Source organism: Chelonia mydas, chromosome 1 (genome assembly GCF_015237465.2).
Source record: "Chelonia mydas isolate rCheMyd1 chromosome 1, rCheMyd1.pri.v2, whole genome shotgun sequence".
NCBI lineage: Eukaryota > Metazoa > Chordata > Testudines > Cheloniidae > Chelonia > Chelonia mydas.
Window position 1 is genome coordinate 201,935,300 of NC_057849.1, and position 20,362 is coordinate 201,955,661.

Consider the following 20,362-nt stretch of genomic DNA (forward strand, 5'->3'; position numbering starts at 1 on the left):
TTTGCAAGAGTAATTCATTTAATCAGTCGCTGTTGGAATGGCTGCAGTGCAATGGCGCTCGCTGCACTGACAGATGCTTGCTCCTTTGCCAGCCCTTGCCCCTGTAGGTATCATTGATTGTTTCCCATCAGTGTGACAGGCCTGAGCGCGCACAAGCAGTTCACTTTTGTTTACTTGCAGCTAGGATTAAAATGGCTTTTCAGCAGTTCCCAGCACTTGTAGTAGGTCTTATCTAGACAGTTGGAGGTCTTGAGGCCCCACGTGGTAACAGCCATGCTGAAGGAGGACTCGAACATGAAGGCCTGTTGGGAACCACAGCAAGTACATTAGGGCAGGAAGGAGAGGAGAGAATACATGCACAGTGATCATGCTTTATTAGGTATACACACAAAACACACCAAAGGTCCAGTGTTGGTCAGACTCTAGCTCTTAGTTTCTCAGTTTGGGGAGGTTCCCAGCTGAGGCCAGCCTAGCATGACTCCTATCTGCTCAGTCAAGGGGAGAAAGCTTCCAACTAAGACCACTAAAAGTGTCCATAATGCCCATGGAGATGTCCCATTGCAACGCTGGTGTTTGGCAGGTCCCAAAAAGGATTTTGGAACCTGGGAACATCCTGGAAAATCAAGACCATCCAAGAAATCTGAGACAGGGCCTGCTGGGGGACCATTTTCTAGAGCAAGTCATTGTTATGCCTTGGCTGGTCTGAGGAACTGGGGGTGGAGGGGAGTGTGCTTTTGTTCCAGAAGATAAGGCCAGAATTTCCCAAAAAGCTCAGCTTCCCCTTTAAGCACCAAATTAAGTGGCCAGATTGTCAAAAGAGCTCAGCATGTTGTGTCACAATGGGGGAGCTAAGCACCTGTGAAAATCCAGTTCCAATTTTGGGCGTTCAGCTCTTCAGATCTCTCCCTGGGCACACGACCAAGCCGGAGAGCAAGGGTCTGAGCTGCGCTTCCGAGAGCCATGTTGGTAGCATGTTGTGCTGCTGCTAGAGCGTTTACCTGGCCAGGCAGTCATTTTACGTGCTCTGCAGGGCTCTTACCATGGTCCCTTCTGCAACTCTCTCGGGCGCTAGCCTGGCTTTGCTTGCCTTCTCAAAACACTCAGCGTCTGGCCCATGGGGTGTCATCATGCTGTGCAGGCTGCCCCCTCCTGGCTGGAACCCTTCTTCCTTCGCTTCATAGCGCCCTTTGATCAGCCCCATGAACTCGCTCATACAGTTCCCTAGAGGAGTGGAGACACAGTTGATGTTACAACGCAACACCGTTTGCAGTCATCGCGGCGTGGCGGTCATCCCCTTGAAGATCACACACTGAGTAGGGCTGGACCAGCTCAGTATTTGGAGGAGTGACCTCCAGACAAACGCAGGGGTGATGCAAGATGTAGTGTTGGTGATGCAGTATGTGGTGCACTTAGGGCTGCTCTACATGCAGGTTTTGTACCACTACATTTCTATGGATTCAGAAACCGATATAGTCAAAGCAGTACAACCTGCCCAGCTGGATGCAGGTAGGTAAGGAGTTCATACTGTATACCAATATAAGCACCTTTAAACCAGTATTACTGCGGCCACACTAGGGGGTTGCACTGCTTTAATTATATTGGTACTAAAACTGTGTAGAGAAGCCTATACTACTACTTCGTGTTTATAGGCACTGTTTATAGGCCGCAAAGCACTTTATAAAGGAGGGTCAGTATTAGTATCACTCTTTTGGAGATGCGGAAACTGAGACAGAGATCTGAAGTAACTTGCCTTTGGCCACATAGTAGGCCGGTACAGAGGCAGGAACAGAATCCAGACCTGCTGATGCCCACTCCAATGCCTTATGGGTTAGGTCATATTGCTACTCATTTTTGTACAAGCTCTGAGCCACTTGGGTACTCTAACATCTTGTGACATTGTTTCATTCTTTTATACTCACTCTATTTTCTTGGTCATAAAAGTCCAATCTCTCTCTAATGGTTATGGGCCAAATTTTGACACCAGTACTCATGATGAGCACTAGTCCCACTGAAAGCAACGCAGTAAGCTCTTCTGGAATAAGGGTTGCTGAATTTGGCTCTTGAATTCTCATTAAGGTATGTTCTCGTCTCTCTAAAGTACGTATTTTAGGCCCAGTTCTGCAGACAACTACCACTTGTCATACCCACTCACCTCGAATGGGTTTACTCAGTGTAGTTAGTTAGTGAGCTTGGCTACCCATTTTTGTAAGCTCAAGCCATATGGTGGTAGCTGTGTTCTTCACATTTCCATTTGCATCAGCAGCGCATCCTTTCTTCAGTGCAATTCGGGGATGAAGCATTCAATTACAAAACTACTTTAGCAAAAATATAGGTAGCCTATACCTGCAAGCAAATGTTCACTACTACTCATTCTTAATCTGCAGTATCGTGTGTATGAATGGTTTACTGAGAAATTTTTCATATAAATGGCTCATGACCTGCATTTAGGAGGCCCAGGGTATTACACAGAAGTGTAAGATGTTACATAGGTGTAGCTAAGGCTGTAAAATATATTATATCATAGGAAGGCTGGCCTAGCTGTTAGGACACGGGTTTGGGACTTGAAATGACCCAGATTCAATTCTTGGCTCATCCACAGACTTCCTGTGTGACCATAAGCAAGTCACTTACTCCACCCGGTGCCTCAGTTCCCTATCTGTAAAATGGGGAAAACAGCACTTCCCTCCCTGAGTGGGGTGCTGGGAAGACACATACATTCCTGATTCTCAGACATTTGGATACTACAGGGATGAGGGTCATATAAATACCTTCAAAGACAGAGAAATAGTGTATGCCCATGTAATAAAAGCCTCTATATGCATTCATACATAGGAGAAAGTTAAGGTTGTGTGGGAAATCATAACTTTGCCACTTCATGATCTGAGTACCTAACTGTGCAGCCTTCATGTTCTCTGAATGCAGGTTTTTGACAGGACACAAGAACTGACAACGATAGTTCTACAGGTAAAAGACTAGATCCCATGTGAAATGTATGAGAAAGAACTGCTTAAACTCATTATCCCTCTACAGTGGTGCTGAGCACCACAGATTTCAATGGGATTTGAAGATGCTCAGCATTTTGCAAGACTGGGCGCTTCCTAAGCCAATGTAATATGTTCAGACAGCCAGGTTAGACACTATCATTCCACAGGTGAAAAACAATCCTATAAATATGAACTTAGTGTTTCTCAAACACACTCTGAGTGACCTGGCATAATTGGCGTCCAGCTGTTTTCCCTTTCTTTCATTATTTGAAACAAGAGCAGGGCCAACCAACAAGGAGTAGACAGTGATGGTGGCGAAGGGTTATTTTTCTTCCATGATGTAGTCACCTGCCACTAAGAACAGGACTGAGAAGGACATTGGTTCCAAATCTCTGCCTGTAAGCGCCCCAGATATTGCTGGGGTAACAACAGCACCACTTTCCAACTAGATACACATGAAGTGGTGAAGAAGGATGGCCTTATGGTTATGGCACTGGAGAGGAGCTCAGAAGATCTAGAGTCCAGTGCCCGTTCTGACGCAGACTTCCAGTGTGACCTTGAGCAAGTCACTTAACCACTCAGTGCCTCAATTTCCCATCTATAAAATGGGAATAATACTTGCTTTCTCCCGCCCTTTGTCTCTCTTCTCTGGTGCGATGGTAAGCATTGGCGGGCAGGGACTATTTATAGGGTACGTCTACACTGCAAATTAACATGCAATTATCGCTTAGGTAGGTACAGCCATGCTTGCTTTAATTTAGGTAAGTGCAGCTAAAAATAGCTGGGAAGATATGGAGGCACAGATTCCGGTTTAGACCGGCAACCTGAATACATATCCATGGTCCCCCGTGGGGTTGTACTAAGGCAGCTAGCTTGCACTGAAGCCTGGGTCACCATGTCTTTACTACTAACTACTACTGTTACCTGCTCTACCTAGATGAAAGCTGGTGTGGGTCTTCCTTCCCATGCTACACTCACACCTTCGCTTGCAATGCAGACATACCCTTACTAAGCATTTGCACAGCACCAGTACAATGGGGACCCAACCTTGGTGGGGCCTCTAGGTGCTTCTCTAATACAAATAAATGTACATGTGTAACCACAAGCCATGTCACCTCCTGTACAGTTGTCCTCAGTTGCTGTAAATGGGGACAGCTTTCCTTTGGTTCCTGCCCCAAGAAAGACTGGCTGGCTGCAAGTGGCCCATGTTAGCTGAGTGAGAGGATGCAGGCAAAGCCATCTTTCTCCTTGTGGCTCCTGTGGAGAACAGGAAGCATGGTTTGTTTGACCCCCACCCCCGACCCACTTCTCAAGGGTAACTGAGTAAGGGCAGACATACTGTGGTAATAAGGTGGCCGGAAGGTGTTGTTAGCCACCCCCCATCGAGGTGGGAAGATGACAAAGTCAGCAAGTGCCACTCCAGGTCGGGTTGACTTGGCTGTCAAGACAGTGAAAATAGATGGGTCCTACAAAAAACAAAACAAAACACGATGGCAAATCAGAAAACATGGCTAAGTTCAGACCTGTCAGTTCAGCTGCATCCTGTGAGCCACACCTGCCAATTCAGCCTCTCACCCTCTGAAACATTTTTACCACCTGCATTTTAGAAGAGGTTTGGAGGGTGAGTGGGATTTCTTGGCTGGTGTGAGGCCACCCATGCACCAGATCCCATTCTGGGCATAGGAGGAAGGAGATGCCTCCTTATTTGGCTGGCTTACAAGAGCTCTAATTCTTGTCTCTCCCATGACAAGCACTCTGCCACCCCTGACCTTCCACCATCTTGTCTGGGTCCTGCTAATTCCCTCATATGACTGCAGCACTGACTGCAGAGAGGAAGAGGGGCTGTCCTGAGCCCAGAATGCTGCAGCACGTCCTCATCCCGCAGGGAATGCTGGCTTCAGAGGAGACCATACAACTCTGCTCCTCTCCTTTCCCCCGAGTGACCCTACTATTGCAAAACACAACGTTCCCAATAAGTTCCCAGAATGTATGGGGGACAACTTTTTGTTTCAAGAAGGTGGAGGAAGTAACCCCAGGAACAGCCATTTTAGACTTGATTCTGACCAACAAGGAGACATTGGTTGTGAATCTGAAGGTGGAAGGCAATTTGGGTGAAAGTGTTCATGAAATGATAGATCAGAAATGATAAGGAAAGACAGGTAAGGTCCCTGGGCAGAAAATCTCAGGGAAAGAGGAATTAGGAAGTTTCTCAACGAGACAATATTAAAGACACAACTGCAATCTATCCTGATGTGAAGGAATGATAGGAAGAATAATAAAGAGGCCAATATGACTCCATCAGGAACTCTTTAATGATCTGAAAAAATCCTACAAAAAGTGGGAACATGGATGAATTGCTAAGGATGAAAACAAAAGAATAGCACAGACATGTTGGGGACAACATCAGAAAGCTGAAGGGCCAAAATGGGTTACCTTTAGCAAGAGACGTAAAAGGCGATAAGAAGAGGTTCTTTGAGTACATTAGGAGCAAGAGAAAGACGAAGAAAAGCGTAGGGGGAAAGAGAGCTAATAACTGATGACATCAAGAAGCCCAAAGTGTTTAATGCCTGTTTTGCTTCAGTCTTCACTAAAAAGGTTAATAGTGATCAGATACTCAATACAATATTAACAACCAGAAGGAAGAAATGTAAGCCAAAATAGGGAAAGGACAGGTTAAAAAATATGTAGATACATTAGAGGTATTCAAGTTGGCAAGATCTGATTAAATTCATCTGAGGGTTACTTAAAGAATTGTCAAAAAGAAAAGGAGTACTTGTGGCACCTTAGAGACTAAAATTTATTTGAGCATAAGCTTTCGTGAACCACTTCATTATAGTGACTGAACAGTTTACACTTGATAACTGGTTTGGAAATCTGAGGGTACGTCTACACTACCCGCTGGATCAGTTCCTAGCAGTGATTGGATGCCTGTGGGACTATATTATCTCAGTGTCTCATATTACCTACTTCCATCTCCTTCCTCTGGCTGTTCAAATTAAAAGGTCAGAATCCTGCCTGGGACATCTTCATACCCACACCCATTGAAGCAGATTTCCGATGACACAAATGATGTCTGGAACTATGCACATCCTATTATAGCTGTTACTCTGTCTTCCCCACCCTGGCCTGCTTGTTTGTCTCATCCACCTGTTATGTCTTGTCTTTTTGAGCACAAGCTCTTTGGCATTGGGACTGGCATTTTTTATATGTTTGTATAGGGCCTAGCACAATGGAGTTCAACCTGATTGTAGACTCCAAGTACTCCGACAACAAAAATGTTAAATAATAACTATATAATTTAGCAAAAGACAGCTGTGGTCCAAACGCAGCAGGGACACACAGTGCTGTCAGTGACATGCCTGCTGTAAGGCTGTCAAAAATCAGGAGTAAGTGGTAAACTAGACTAAGTCTGATCAATTTAGCAGGTGTGGAAAAGGACTGTAACTTATATTCCCCCTTTTACCTATTCAAGGTATAACAGGAAAAGCAACAACCAGGAGGGCGTAAGATTCCCTGACATAAGGCCTGAGTTCCCAGCCTGTTTCACCAGCTTCACCCAGTGTTTCAATGTAAAACAAGTGTAGTGGATTGGAGAATTGGGCCCACTCTGTGTGGGAACTGTCTTGCCTTGCACAGCCCTGTTCAGTGCTTTCCCAGCTGTTCTCAAAGACACTGAATGTCACAGGTGCTTGAGATGCCAATGTGGTGCAAGCTACACAGACTTTCCACTGACATCCATTTTCTAATTCACCACTGCAGGATTTGGTCCCCAACTCCAAGGATTTACAGACATTTGGCCTGAATTAGACTTTGGCCTTATGGTGTGGCAAGCAGAAGACTAGATGAAGAGGAGGGGTAGTGTGTGGCAGGAGACTGGGCAACAGGAGTGTCCCAGGTTCTATTTCCATCTCTGCCACTGATACATTGTGTGGCACTGGAGAAGTTAGGTCAACATTTTCAAACTTAGGTACCCCAGTGATGATCCTAAATCTATATTTAGGCTCCTAATAAGAGACCTAGTTTTTCAGTGGTGTTGAGCATCCACAGCTCCCAATGGCTTTAGATTTCATAGGCGCCAATTTCATTGCTCCACCTCATACATGCCTATATTGACAGCCTTAGAACTTACCGCATGGTCAAAAGCAACAGAATTGATGACCATAAAGTTATCCAGATTGTATTTGTATGGTGTGTAGTTCCCATGCCAGGCCACCACATTGAATGGGGAGAAATCCTATCAAATCAAGAAGAACAAAGGCAGCAGAGGATTATCCCCAGCACTCTCCAACATGCTGCTAACATACAGGGCACTGCTCTGTTATTCAAAATGCATTTAGTGTTAGTAAATGGTGCTCTGTTGACAGCCTGGAGGCCGAAGCCCCCTGTGTATCCATAGAACAGGTACTGCCTGGGCAGTGGCAGGGCACATTCCTCCTCGCCATACCCTGCCAATGGGCCTCAGCTCTGCCCCATCTCTAGTGATGAGAGGGGAGTTCGGTGTCCAAGGCCCATTTACTCCTTGGCTTCACTGCTGACGCCACCCATAAGGAAATAGTTGTAATGGTAATTTTTTGTGTCAGGAACACCTGCCCACTAGAAATTAGACCAATGCTCTCCCACAAAAATACACTCCTGTCTTTTCACATAGGCCACTGAATAGCACTTGGAAGCAGTGAGGTAAAAATCATCACCTAGAGGCAAAGAATCACTAACTTCAGAGTCAAACAATTCTTTAAGAAACATTTACTATGGACGGAGAGCATTTTAGCTGGAGGGAGAAATGTGCCAACAAACAATGGGCTCAATCCTGCTTTCATTCAACTCAATGGGAGTTTGGCCGCTTACTTCAGTGGGAGAAGTATTGGTCTCCAAAGTTATTTGCCATGTTGGTAAATAATACATCCTACAATGTGCACTTATAACTAATAGAGCTTCAGTGTGATGCAGTCTTTGTGAAAAGGATTCTGATTTCCTTACCTGTTGGGCTGAAAACAACTTGCCCTGGTACTTGCTGATCACTGTGTAGCCACCTGCTACTTGGCAATCTTCATACCAGGCAACTGGCACTAAGAAATCTCGTGGGTTAGCCAGACCATTGGCCCCTCGGGTAGAAAAAAAGAAAGCAGCAAGATTCTGAGTGATGTCTTTACAAAGTGGGGACTGTTGTGCTTCCCTGGTTATACTGGTGTACTTTTGGAGTTTGAATGACTTTAGAGGCACTTCACTGTACTCCATAAAGAGGCTCATTGTTCTCAACAAAACTATTTACCTGTAATCCTTACTCTCAGACAGGGGTCACTGTTACACGCTCTGGCACTTAAGTCCATGTTCCCATCATGGGAGTCAGACAACTCTCACAGCTCTGATTAAAAAAAGAAAAGGAGTACTTGTGGCACCTTAGAGACTAACCACTTTATTTAAGCATAAGCTTTCGTGAGCTACAGCTCACTTCATCGGATGCAGGTATTTTTTCATGCTTTGTGTGTATAAAAAGATCTTCTACACTTTCCACAGTATGCATCCGATGAAGTGAGCTGTAGCTCACGAAAGCTTATGCTCAAATAAATTGGTTAGTTTCTAAGGTGCCACAAGTACTCCTTTTCTTTTTGCGAATACAGACTAACACGGCTGTTACTCTGAGCTCTGATTACTACACTGTTACCCACCCTCAATAGTCGAGGAGTGTTACGTTGGGGCGGCAAAAGAGGATTAGACATCAGGGACCTTCTATTCTTGGCTCTGTCACTGACTGGTTGTATAACCTTGGGGAAAGATCTCTAGAAAGCCATCAGGCACTAGAAAAGGACAGTGGCACCTTAGAGACTAACCAATTTATTTGAGCATAAGCTTTCGTGAGCTACAGCTCACTTCATTGGATGCATACTGTGGAAAGTGTAGAAGATCTTTTTATACACACAAAGCATGAAAAAATACCTGCATCCGATGAAGTGAGCTGTAGCTCACGAAAGCCTATGCTCAAATAAATTGGTTAGTCTCTAAGGTGCCACAAGTTCTCCTTTTCTTTTTGCGAATACAGACTAACACGGCTGTTACTCTGAAACCTGTCATCAGGCACTAGCACATTTCTGGATGTGTGGAAAATAATAATAAAATGAGGCTAATGATACTTATTCACTTTTAGGTGTATTGTAAGAGTTGGTTAATGTCTGTAGAACATTTTCAAGTGTAAAGCACCACATGAGTGCTAAGCATTCTTCTTCTTCTCATGATTATTATTGTTTTTTATTACCAAGAACTTTGACTTCCTTGGATAAACGTGCCAGGCATTACTACTTGCTGCTGAGGTTTAACAGTCAGTACTTTCCTCCAGCTGTCAGTTTTCAAGTGAAAAGTGAAGTTAAACAAGAATAAAATATAAATGATCTCTGGGGGGAAGTGGGGTGGCTGGTAAGGAGAGGATCTCCTATAATTACTACCTCCTGAAAAGAAGGATTGCAGGCAAGTACAGTCATTTTCTTTTCTTCAAAAAGTGAATGTTAGAATAGATTTCTCCCTTCTTGGAGACTCAAGAATCCCAAAAGTGTCTCTGAAAAAAGCTAACTAATGAAAAATCTTGTTACAAATACATAGGCAAAATAGTATAAATAATCATATGAAACAGGCATTGACTGTAATGACATGAAATCACCGTATCCTGGCTAGAGTGCTACAGCTAAGGGTGCCGAAGAATCACTCTTATAATCTCATTCCACAGGACTCCAGAGCAAGCAGTGAACAAGGCAAAGGATCTGCAGAGCACATATCACACAGGAGAGGGCATTTTCGGGGGGGGAAGATCCCTTTCTCTACTCCGGGGGGGATCAGGGAATTAATGGCCTTCCAAGTTTTTTTGTTGGGAATGGGGGCTACTCTGTGAAATGATAGTGTCCATTTGTCAGGGAGCAACTGAAGAGCATCTCCAGGATTCCTACTGAGCATCTCATACTGAGGCTTCCAATTCATTCTTAGCAGAGAGGTCTCTGAAATTTTAAGCCTTCCTATGTCGTAAAAGGGAGTTTGCTACAAGAAGCGGATGGTCCTGGCCTTCTGTATCCCATGTGAATGGAAAGCCTGAGGAGGAAGGAGGAATGGATTTTGGCTCTCAGTCCCTTGCTCTTGTAGCACTCTGGCCCCACAGAACCCATTGTAAACTTGATGATGAATCTTTACCGATGGGTCCCAGGTCAGGTAGCTCAAAATGCGCGCCATACACCTCCAGGACGTAGCCCCTGGTTTCTCCAAACACTTCCACACTGAAACGCATCCCTTGCTAGGAAGGAAAAAATAAAAGTAGATACCAAGAGCAGCTCAAGATGGTTGTTACAGCCCACAAAAGATTCATGCAGAGGTGGCCAACGTGCGGCTTGTGGGCCAAATGCAGCCAACTGACTTCTACAGGGTGCCCCCCAGGGCTGCCCTCAAGTTGAACAAGGTGGCATGGCTTGCTGAGCCTACATATCCCAGCATGCCATGCTCAAACTGGATTCAAGCAGCCCATGCCACACTGTATGCTTTTCTATTAAAGATTAGGGTGGCTGTGACTGGTGCACTGTACACAAATTAGGTCAGCCCAGGGGTTTGTGGCAAGTTCCTAATGCAGCCTCTGCTGAGCAAAGTTTAAGGCCCCCTGGGTTAGTCCAGCTCTCTGGGGTTCGACTGAGGTCGAGCAAAACTCACTGTTTCAACGTCAGCAGCGTGCTTTCGGAGGTTCCCTCCAAAAATAAGCCAGCAGGAGGTGGAATCCTGCCTAGTCCTCACCTGAATGACACAGATCTCATTGGGCTCCACCAGCAATTTGCCAAACTCGGTGGTGATGAGCAGCTTCCCTTGCTGTGGCACTGTGGGAAGGAAACATAAGCGGCAGACACTGAGGAACCGGAGGGTTTTCCTGTCACCAAAAGTCACAGTTTATAAGCTTCAATCTGCAAATTCATTCTTCTCCCCAGTATGCTACCAGCCTCCTAGGAAGGCTCCTGCTTCTCTTAGCTGCAGATGCTCTCTCTCCTTCCTCACTCCACCATCACCCTCACACTGTGGCCTAGGGAGAAATGTTGTATGTAAGCAGCAAACAGAAACAGACCAGTGTTACAGGCGAACAAATCGCTCAGACAGAAAAAATCACAGAAACACTTTCTTTTGTTGTTCAAAGAAGCAACTGCTGATGAATGATGCCAGACTGACCACTCTGTATCCACAGAGCAGGCCACAGTAGTGCAACTGTGCTTCTCACTGCTCTCCCGCCAGCGGGATCACCTTGAGAGGTAAGATACAAATTCAGCCTTCTTGAGCCATTCAGTACTTGGTCTCAGGTTAAACTAACAAGAAGTCCAGTTAATGACAGCTGTGATTGATTTGTATATCTACTAAGAACTGGCCTGAGTTCCTCAGATTCATTTCACCTAAGGGCCAGTGAAGAGCCATTAGATGGGAGCAGTGTTCAGTTACTAGGGCCCAGCTCCTCAAAAATATTTAGGAGCCTAACTCCCACTGAAACCAAAGGAAGCGAGGTGCCTAAACACCTTTGAGGATCGGGGCCTAGCAGCCGAGGATGGATTTAAACTAGAGACCTAGATGCGAAAGGCTCTGTATGCCAAACCCCCTGAGCCAGCCAGTCAGTTCCTCTTCCCTTGCACCTACGCCACTAGGAGAATAAATTAATTATTGAGTGGCAGTGAGTCCAAACTTCTGAACTCTGAGAATACAAAGAAAGGGGGAGAGGTTACTATTGCACTATACCTCAGGGCAGTGGTTCGGGGGATTACTCAACACATTCTCTCATGTGAGGAGCCTCTCCCCTTCACCAAAGATGCAAACTGTGTCTCCAAGAGCTACAGGATCCTGCTTTCCATGTGGTTACCCCTTCACTTCTTTGATACACAGCAGAGGCCAAGTATGGTTAACTCTCCACTCGACTCGAGCGGGGGCTAATGGTCTTTAGTTAACCTTTGCATTCGTTCTCTTGAATGTCCTGGCCCAGGAGGGCCCACACTGTAACCGGAAGGCCTGTGAAGTCATGCAGTATGCCCTACTCGGGCCCTCTCCCTTTCACCTCATGGTGGGGAGAGAGCAGAGGAACCGCAGTTTGGTATTTTGGGGTTTTTGCTGATGAATGAGTTCAGTCACCAAGTCGTTTCTATTCATCAATCAAGAAAGATACAAACAAATATCAGGGTCACATGCATTTATTTTTGTGAAATAAAGTATTTAAATGTGCATGCATTTCAAGTTCCAATGCAACACTTATTGTTGCAAGTTTGGACACCCCAGCCTGGTGGAACTCAGGAACACAGATCCCCTGTCAAAGACTCACCAGTTGTGGACTGAAGCAAAGCTGTGAGCTGTCTATCAATCCCAGGGTTTATAGTTTCCAGAAAACCTCAAGGGCTTTTATGACATGCCTAATAGGATTCCCACAATAGCATTACAGATGCAGAGCACTAGGAACCGGACACTGACTAGCTAGCCAAGGAATCTGGGTCCTGTTAAAAAAAGAGACTTACAATCCTGGACTGAGAGAGAGAAGCTGAATGTGGTAGGCAACTTAACCGTTACCAAACTACCTAATTTTGGATGGTCCAGGAGTGATGTTTCTCACCGACCACCAGTCCAAACCCTCCCAGCAGGAAGAACGAACCAGGTGTTGGGAGAAACAGAGAGGAGGGCTGATGGCAACAGAAATTAGCAATGATGGGGGGAAATAGAAGTCGCGTCAGTAACTCACCAATCAGGAAGTCTCCATCTGAATTGTAAAAACACCTAAAGAGAAAGGAGCACAGGCACACACATACTACAGGCTGTAATATGAGGGTCTCTTGAGCAGGTAGAGTGTCAGTGATGCCAACAGAGGCAACCTTGGGAGCCCCATTCACAGGGTTGGTGGAGCCTCAGCACATAGAGGCACGCAGGAGGCAGGATGATCTAATGCACAAAGCGCAGGACTAGGAACTCCTGAGGACTAGTCCTGCCTCTGCTAACGTCCTTCCTCTGTGACCTTGAGCAAATCACTTCCCCACTCTGAGCCTCCATTTCCCCATCTGTAAAATGGAGATTATGATGCTGACCCACCTGAGAGAATTGTTGTGAGAAACTGTTAACGTCTGTCAGGTGTGATACTAAGTATTATTGACCTCCAAGGGTGAGCTTGGTCTGTGGGATAAGGATCTATGAACCCTGCAGAAAAGCCCCTCTTATCTCTGCAGCCCCAACCCTTCACCATTCCCACCTTCCTGCTGATCAATGTGCGTCCCATCTCTTTGCACGATGTTTACCCAAGGGAGTGCAATCTGTTAGGGTTTTCCATACCACCCATCACCATAGTATCTAAGTACTTTTGTTGAGTGCACGTGAATTTAGGGGATATCTAGGCATTGCTATTTGCAAAATAGTTGCTATGTGGTCTGTGCTCTCAGAGAGCATTTGCAATGAATTACGGATGCTATCGGGATGGTTACACACTAACACTAAGGCTATGTCTACACTACAAACCTTACAGCCGCACAGCTGAGCTGTACCACTACAGCTGTGCCGTTGTAAGGTCTCACGTGTAGCCGCTCTTTGCCGGTGGGAGAGAGCTCTGCCGTCGGCATAGTTAAACCACCCCCAACGAGCAGCGGTAGCTAGGTCAGCAGGAGAATGTCTCCCGCCAACATTACGCTGTCCACACCAGCACTTTTGTCGGTGAAACTTATGTTGGTCAGGGGTGTGGTTTTTTCACTCCCTTGTCTGACAAAAGTTTTGCCAACACAAATGCTAGTGTAGACAAAGCCTCACACTTGCAAACTAACTTGCAAACTACCAGCCCTGGAAAACCTGGACCTCAAACCTAATAGTCACTGACCTATTAATCATAGAGGTGTTACAGGTGAAGATGTGGATGGCAATCCCATTCCGTGACCTGGGCTCCCCAGCTCCACACAATGTGTGCAAACCCTAGGAGACAAACACACTGAGTTAGAAAGAGCAGCCGGTAGCTGGATGGAGACAAGATCCCTCCATCCCCTTTGATGGGGCTGTGCCCCCTGGCTGGACTCCGTCCTTCCTCGCAGATCCCACCTCTGTTGGCTGGGCTCCCTGTCTCTGCGTGACTGTTGTTTGCCGTTATTTAAAACGACCTTGATCCTTGGAGACCTCTCAAAGCTGAATATGCAGCAGAGCAGCAGGCCAGTGGCTAACAGCGCACGAAGCTTCTCTAAAGCCCAGTAAAGGGGGGGGCTTCGAAAACCATGGCAGAAGGCACAGACCCAGCTCAATAGTCACTGGTAGGGAGTGGGGAAAATCCTCTCCCTGAGGAGATGAGCTACCCCGGGTGTCTGTCCTCCTCACAGCATTTGCCAGGGAGCTCGTAAGGGGAATGGGGCTGGGCTCAGCTGGAGTGAACTCCTCTGACTATCCCAAGGGAGCAGCGAATCTCTCACTTGGTAGTTCAGGCGTCAGACCCAGCTTGGGAGGGTAGGGAATTCTGGCTTTGAGTGGCCTAGTTGATTTCAGTTAGGGAGCTACGGCTGCAAAAAGCCCTTCCGACTTTTTGGTACCAAAACACTATATGCGAGGCTTGGCTGCTCTTTACCCAGACTCTGTTTATTGCCAGTATACAGTCTCGTAGTAAGAGCAGGACTCCTGGATTCTATTCCTAGCCCTGCCTTTGACTCACTGTGTGATCTTGGGCAAGTCAGTGGGCCTCTCTGTGCCTCAGTTTCCCCCTCTGTAAACTGCACATTATTGCCATCTGCTCTACTAAACCCTATAAAGAAGGAAAATGGCCTGGGAGGCTCCAGCTGCTTGACTTACACTCACAAAGTCCAGCTTTTTTTCAGAGGCTCTGGGGATCTCAAAAGGCTTCCATCTCAGCTGGAATCAAGCAAACACAAAGTGAGGAAGGAAATGCCAGCCATTATAATATGAACAATGCTAGCTAAAAAGAACAGAGAGGCCTCCATGCCCTCACCCTGCCCTCTGCTGGGTATTTTCGGGGTTTTCTTCTTCGCAGGAGATTTTAAAAATATTATTTTGCAAACCAGTTTTCTGACATGGGAGCTGCCAAGCTTGAAATTCCTATTTAAAAACTGTCCTTCTCTGTGTTACTAACACCACCTGACATGCAAAGAATTTCAGATTAACTGACTCGTCACCACTGATGCTGTTTGTGTCATTTTGTGCTCTGCTCAGCTTGCGACCATTCACTTGTTGCATGACCCTGGGCTACTCATGTCTGTTCTCTGTGCCTCAGTTTCCCCACCTGTTAGACAGGGGGGCTGCGGGCTCAGATAACTGCTGTTGGTAAAGTTGTGGAGTTGCTCACATAAAAGGTGCTTGAGAAGTATATATTATTTGGAATGGCAGTCAATTTCACTCGCTGTTTCTGAGGCACGAGCCAAGGCTTCTAACACTGCGGAGACAGGTTTCAATTAAATAAAACCTCTACAACAACCAAAAAGCTTTGGGCCCCAATTGTGATCTCAGTGACACTGAAGATATAGCTACACTTGAGCTGGGAAGCGTGATTCCCAGCCAGCATAACTGTACATAACTGTACACAGTAAAAACAGCAGTGTAGCTGGGGTATCACGGGTGGTGGCTCAGGGTAGCCATCCCACTACATGCCCGCTGAGACCCCTGGGCATGTACTCTAAGTTTACTCCAATGTAAGTGTCTGGGTTTTAATGGAGTTATTCCTGATTACCACTGGTGGATCTGAGGGAAGAGTCAGGCTCTCTGCTGACAGTTCTTTTTAAATCATGTAAATCATTTTGTAATAGTTAAAAAAAAACATAATCTAATTTTTGAGCCTAAATGACTTGTCAGAGTCTCCTTGAAGATTAACCTTAGGAGGAAAAGAAAGTGGCGGTGTGCTGGGCCACGCCAGATGCACCTCTGAGTGAAACAGTGCAGGAGTTCATCACTTATTAATCAGCTGCACACCAGGCTTGGCACTGCTATTGGCAGATAATTGCTCTGTTCTCTGGAGCCATCTGCTTACAAAGAAGTCCTGCAGTTCAAGCCCTGGCATGGGCAGCCAGGTCAGGTCAGCCGGGCAGCTCTTGCTCCTGGCAGAGTCTCCTCCTGAACACAGGGAAGTAAGTGTTGTATGTCTTTGTGCTACAGGATATTAATTTTTTTTAAAAGGTAATCAAATGGATCAAGAAAGTATAAATGAAAAAGATTTGAGTGAAATAATTACGAATTGCCTTTCTCTTGTACTAAATAAGTCTGATACTTTTTAAGTGGCAGGGGCAGTTTAAAGAGAGTGTGGATAGACTGATATACAGGGGAGAAAGGATGGTCTAGTGTTTAAAACACAGAGCTCAAAGTTAGAAGGTCCAGGTTCACAGGCTGCCTGTCTGACCTTAAGCAACTCCCTACCTAGCTCTGTGCCTTTGTTCCCTCATCCGTGAAATGAGGATGATAATTATCTGCTTTACAGAAGGGGTAGGGCTTATCTCATTAATACTTTGAGATCCAGTGACAGAAGGGGTTGGATAAGAGCAAAGGGTTATTTATTATTAATAAATAGTCATAATAACAATAGATACGATACACAAGCAAGGCAGAGTGAGCTAACAGACCAAACTGGCAAGGGATCAACACACGATGCAACAGCTGACTGAGGGTGGGAGCTATGAGTGATACAATAGCCCAGGCCACTGGATACAATGCTCTTCCTTGGGAGCATCTGGATGAACCTTCTGCATGTTTGTTGCCATGCAGCAACGTCCCAAGGGGCTCTCCACACAAAGAGACTTTGGCTGCTCAAAAAAGGGGGCCTCTGGGGGAGGAGATATTTAGATGTCAGAGAGGGAGAGATTTCTGAAGGAGCTACCAGTTTAGGTCAGGGTGTTAAACATATGGTCTGCAGACCAGATGTGGCCCTCGTGATGTATTCCTATGACCAGCACGAAACAATTAGGTTATGGACACTCTAAGCTTTCATTTTTTAAAATATAGAAGTGGCTAGGCCTCATTGCTTCAGCGATAACCTCCTAAATGTGAACCTAGTGTAAATGCAAAGTGATGACATGTCTGCCTGAGTCTGCAGACAGCCTGGAGCAATGACTCAGAGGTGTGAACTTCCCTGTCCCCTATTCATCTCATTGGGAGTAACAATTCTAAAGGGCAATGATGATACTTCAGTGGCAACAGTGACAACTTCAAGTGTCCACTGCTGATCAGTTTAAGCTCTTGATGGCTGGGAACTGACAGTCACTGCAGGCAAGGGAATGCAGACGGAAGAACAGAGAAGAGACACAAAACAGAGGAGAGGGGGAGAAAGAGAGATGGGAAAGGAAAAGAACAAGGGCAGAAATATAGGTGGCTTAAAGGAGAGCAGATTTTCTCACTGAGTGATACTGAATGTGACAAGTTACTGAGTAAATAATAATGTTTAGCTCCCACTGAAAGGCTGTATTCTCCCCTTGATATCGGTGCAAACCTCCACTGAAATTAGTGGGAGGTCCACCATGGAATGAGGGGAGTAGAACATGCTGAAATTATAGCCCAGCCTATGGACCATAATGAAACACAGAATTCAGCTCCCTCCTCCACAGGAGTTTGACACCCTGTGCTAGATGTTAGACTACCGCCTGGCTTTGAGTTGTATTCAAACAACTGGGTGAGTCTTTGTTATGTCTGGGTTTTATTGTGTTGGGTCCTGATCCAAAGCTCATGAAAGTCAAGGGAAAACCTTCCATTGACTTCAATGGACTTTGGATCAGGTCCTTAGATGACTCACTGTGGGCTCCTTATAAATGGATAAATATATAAATAAAAGATTCCACAGAAAACTGAAGTGAACTGTGCAAGCCCTGGGGCCAAACCTAAGATCAATTGTACTGGCAGGCTGTGAGCACCCAGACAAACAACACCCTGGCCTTGTGGTGTCTATGACCAATAGATTCTGGCAACTAACTCACTGATCATGACTATATTCCCAGCTCAGATATCAGAGCCTGAGAAAGCAAAGGAATGGTGGCACCTATTGGTCTCTGACTCCCAGTACCCAAAGGCCCTTGGTACAGTTAGCTGGAGTGCTTCCAGAGGTGCTTAGGTACTAAAGTGATGGGTAAGAACATAAGAACAGCCATACTGGGTCAGACCAAAGGTCCATCCAGCCCAGTATCCTGTCTACTGACTGTGGCCAATGCCAGGTGCCCCAGAGGGAGTGAACCTAACAGGTAATGATCTAGTGATCTCTCTCCTGCCATCCATCTCCACCCTCTGACAAACAGAGGCTAGGGACACCATTCCTTACCCATCCTGGCTAATAGCCATTAATGGACTTAACCTCCATGAATTTATCCAGTTCTCTTTTAAACCCTGTTATAGTCCTAGCCTTCACAACCTCCTCAGGCAAGGAGTTCCACAGGTTGACTGTACGCTGTGTGAAGAAGAACTTCCTTTTATTTGTTTAAAACCTGCTGCCCATTCATTTCATTTGGTGCCCCCTAGTTCTTATATTATGGGAACAAGTAAATAACTTTTCCTTATTCACTTTCTCCACACCACTCTGATTTTATATACTTCTATCACAGGGGTGTGCAAACTATGGTTCGCGGGTCGGATCCGGCCCCTCAGGGCTTTGGATCCGGCCCGCGGAATTGCCCCACGTGGTGCCGCAGGCCCCGTGCTGCTCTCAGAAGTGGCCGGCACCCCGTCCCTGGGCCCCCGGGATGGGCGGGGGCAGAGGGCTCCAGGCGTTGCCCTTGCCTCCAGGCACCGCCTCCCACAGCTCCTATTGGCTGGGAATGGGGAACCACGGCCAATGGGAGCTTCGGGGAAGGTACCTGGAGGCATGGCAAGGGCAGCGCACGGAGCCCTGTGCCACCCCCGTCCCCCAGGGGCCACGCAGGGTCGTGGCGCGGCGTGGGGCCAGAGCAGGCATGCAGGGAGCCTGTCCTGGCCCCAATGTGCGCCGCTGCCACCCCAGAGCACCCTACTTTAGGTAAGCGGCACCGGGCGGGAGCCTGCACCCTGAACCCCTCCTGCACCCCACCCCCCAACTCCCTGCCCTAAGCCCCCTGCCTGCACCTTGCACCCCTCCTGCATCCCAACTCCCTGCCCTGAGCCCCCTGCTGCATCCTGCACCCCCATGCATCTGAACCCCCTGCCGCACCCCACACCCCTCCTGCACCCCGACTCCCTGCCCTGAGCCCCGTCACACCCCGCACCCCTCCTGCCCCCCAACCTCCTGCCCTGGGCTCCCTCCCTCAGTCCGCACCCCTCCTGAACCCCTGCCGAGCCCCCTCCTGCACTCCGCACCCCTCCTACACCCCAACCCCCTTCCCTGAGCCCTCTCATGCACCCCACACCCCTCCTCTGCCCCAATCCCTTGCCCTGAGCCTGTTCCTGCACACCATACCTTCTCCCACACCCCACACTCCCTCCCGCACACCAACTCCCTGCCCCGGCCTTGCAAACAATTTCCCCACCGAGATATGGCCCTCGGCCCAAAAAGTTTGCCCACCCCTGCTCTATCATATCCCCCCTTAGTCTCCTCTTTTCCAAGCTGAAAAGTCCTAGCCTCTTTAATCTCTCCTCATATGGGACCCGTTCCTAACCCCTAATAATTTTAGTTGCCCTTTTCTGAACCTTTTCTAATGCCAGTATATCTTTTTTGAGATGAGGGGACCAAATCTGTACGCAGTATTCAAGATGTGGGCATACCATGGATTTATATAAGGGCAATAAGATATTCTCTGTCTTATTCTCTATCCCTTTTTAAATGATTCCTAACATCCCGTTTGCTTTTTTGACTGCAGCTGCACACTGCTTGGACGTCTTCAGAGAACTATCAACGATGACTCCAAGATCTTTCTCCCAATTAGTTGTAGCTAAATCAGCCCCCATCATATTGTATGTATAGTTGGGGTTATTTTTTCCAATGTGCATTACTTTACATTTATCCACATGAAATTTCATTTGCCATTTTGTTGCCCCATCACTTAGTTTTGTGATATTTTTTTGAAGTTCTTCACAGTCTGCTTTGATCTTAACTATCTTGAGCAGTTTAGTATCATCTGCAAACTTTGCCACCTCACTGTTTACCCCTTTCTTCAGATCATTTATGAATAAGTGGAATAGGATTGGTCCTAGGACTGACCCTTGGGGAACACCACTAGTTACCCCTCTCCATTCTGAAAATTTACCATTTATTCCTACCCTTTGTTCCCGGTCTTTTAACCAGTTCTCAATCCATGAAAAGATTTTCCCTCTTACCCATGACAACTTAATTTACGTAAGAGCCTTTGGTGAGGGACCTTGTCAAAGGCTTTCTGGAAATCTAAGTACACTATGTCCACTGGATCCCCCTTGTCCCACATGTCTGTTGACCCCCTCAAAGAACTCTAATAGATTGTTCCCTTTACAGAAACTATGTTGACTTTTGC

General features: G+C 46.6%; 1 protein-coding gene across 9 annotated transcripts in view; it reads right to left on the reverse strand.

Annotated features, from left to right (window-relative positions):
• HGD (homogentisate 1,2-dioxygenase) overlaps positions 1–20,362 on the reverse strand; it is a 51,318-nt gene continuing 30,956 nt past the window's right edge. For all 9 annotated transcript variants that reach the window (XM_037909680.2, XM_037909697.2, XM_037909688.2 and 6 more), the window contains 10 exons: positions 14,772–14,831; positions 13,822–13,913; positions 12,706–12,740; positions 10,743–10,822; positions 10,155–10,254; positions 7,962–8,086; positions 7,114–7,218; positions 4,324–4,450; positions 1,040–1,221; positions 1–302 (listed from right to left, as the gene is read on the reverse strand). In XM_037909680.2, the coding sequence (XP_037765608.1) occupies positions 171–302; positions 1,040–1,221; positions 4,324–4,450; positions 7,114–7,218; positions 7,962–8,086; positions 10,155–10,254; positions 10,743–10,822; positions 12,706–12,740; positions 13,822–13,913; positions 14,772–14,831 (1,038 nt within the window). In that variant the 3' untranslated portion in view covers positions 1–170. The remainder of the gene's footprint in view (positions 303–1,039; positions 1,222–4,323; positions 4,451–7,113; positions 7,219–7,961; positions 8,087–10,154; positions 10,255–10,742; positions 10,823–12,705; positions 12,741–13,821; positions 13,914–14,771; positions 14,832–20,362) is intronic.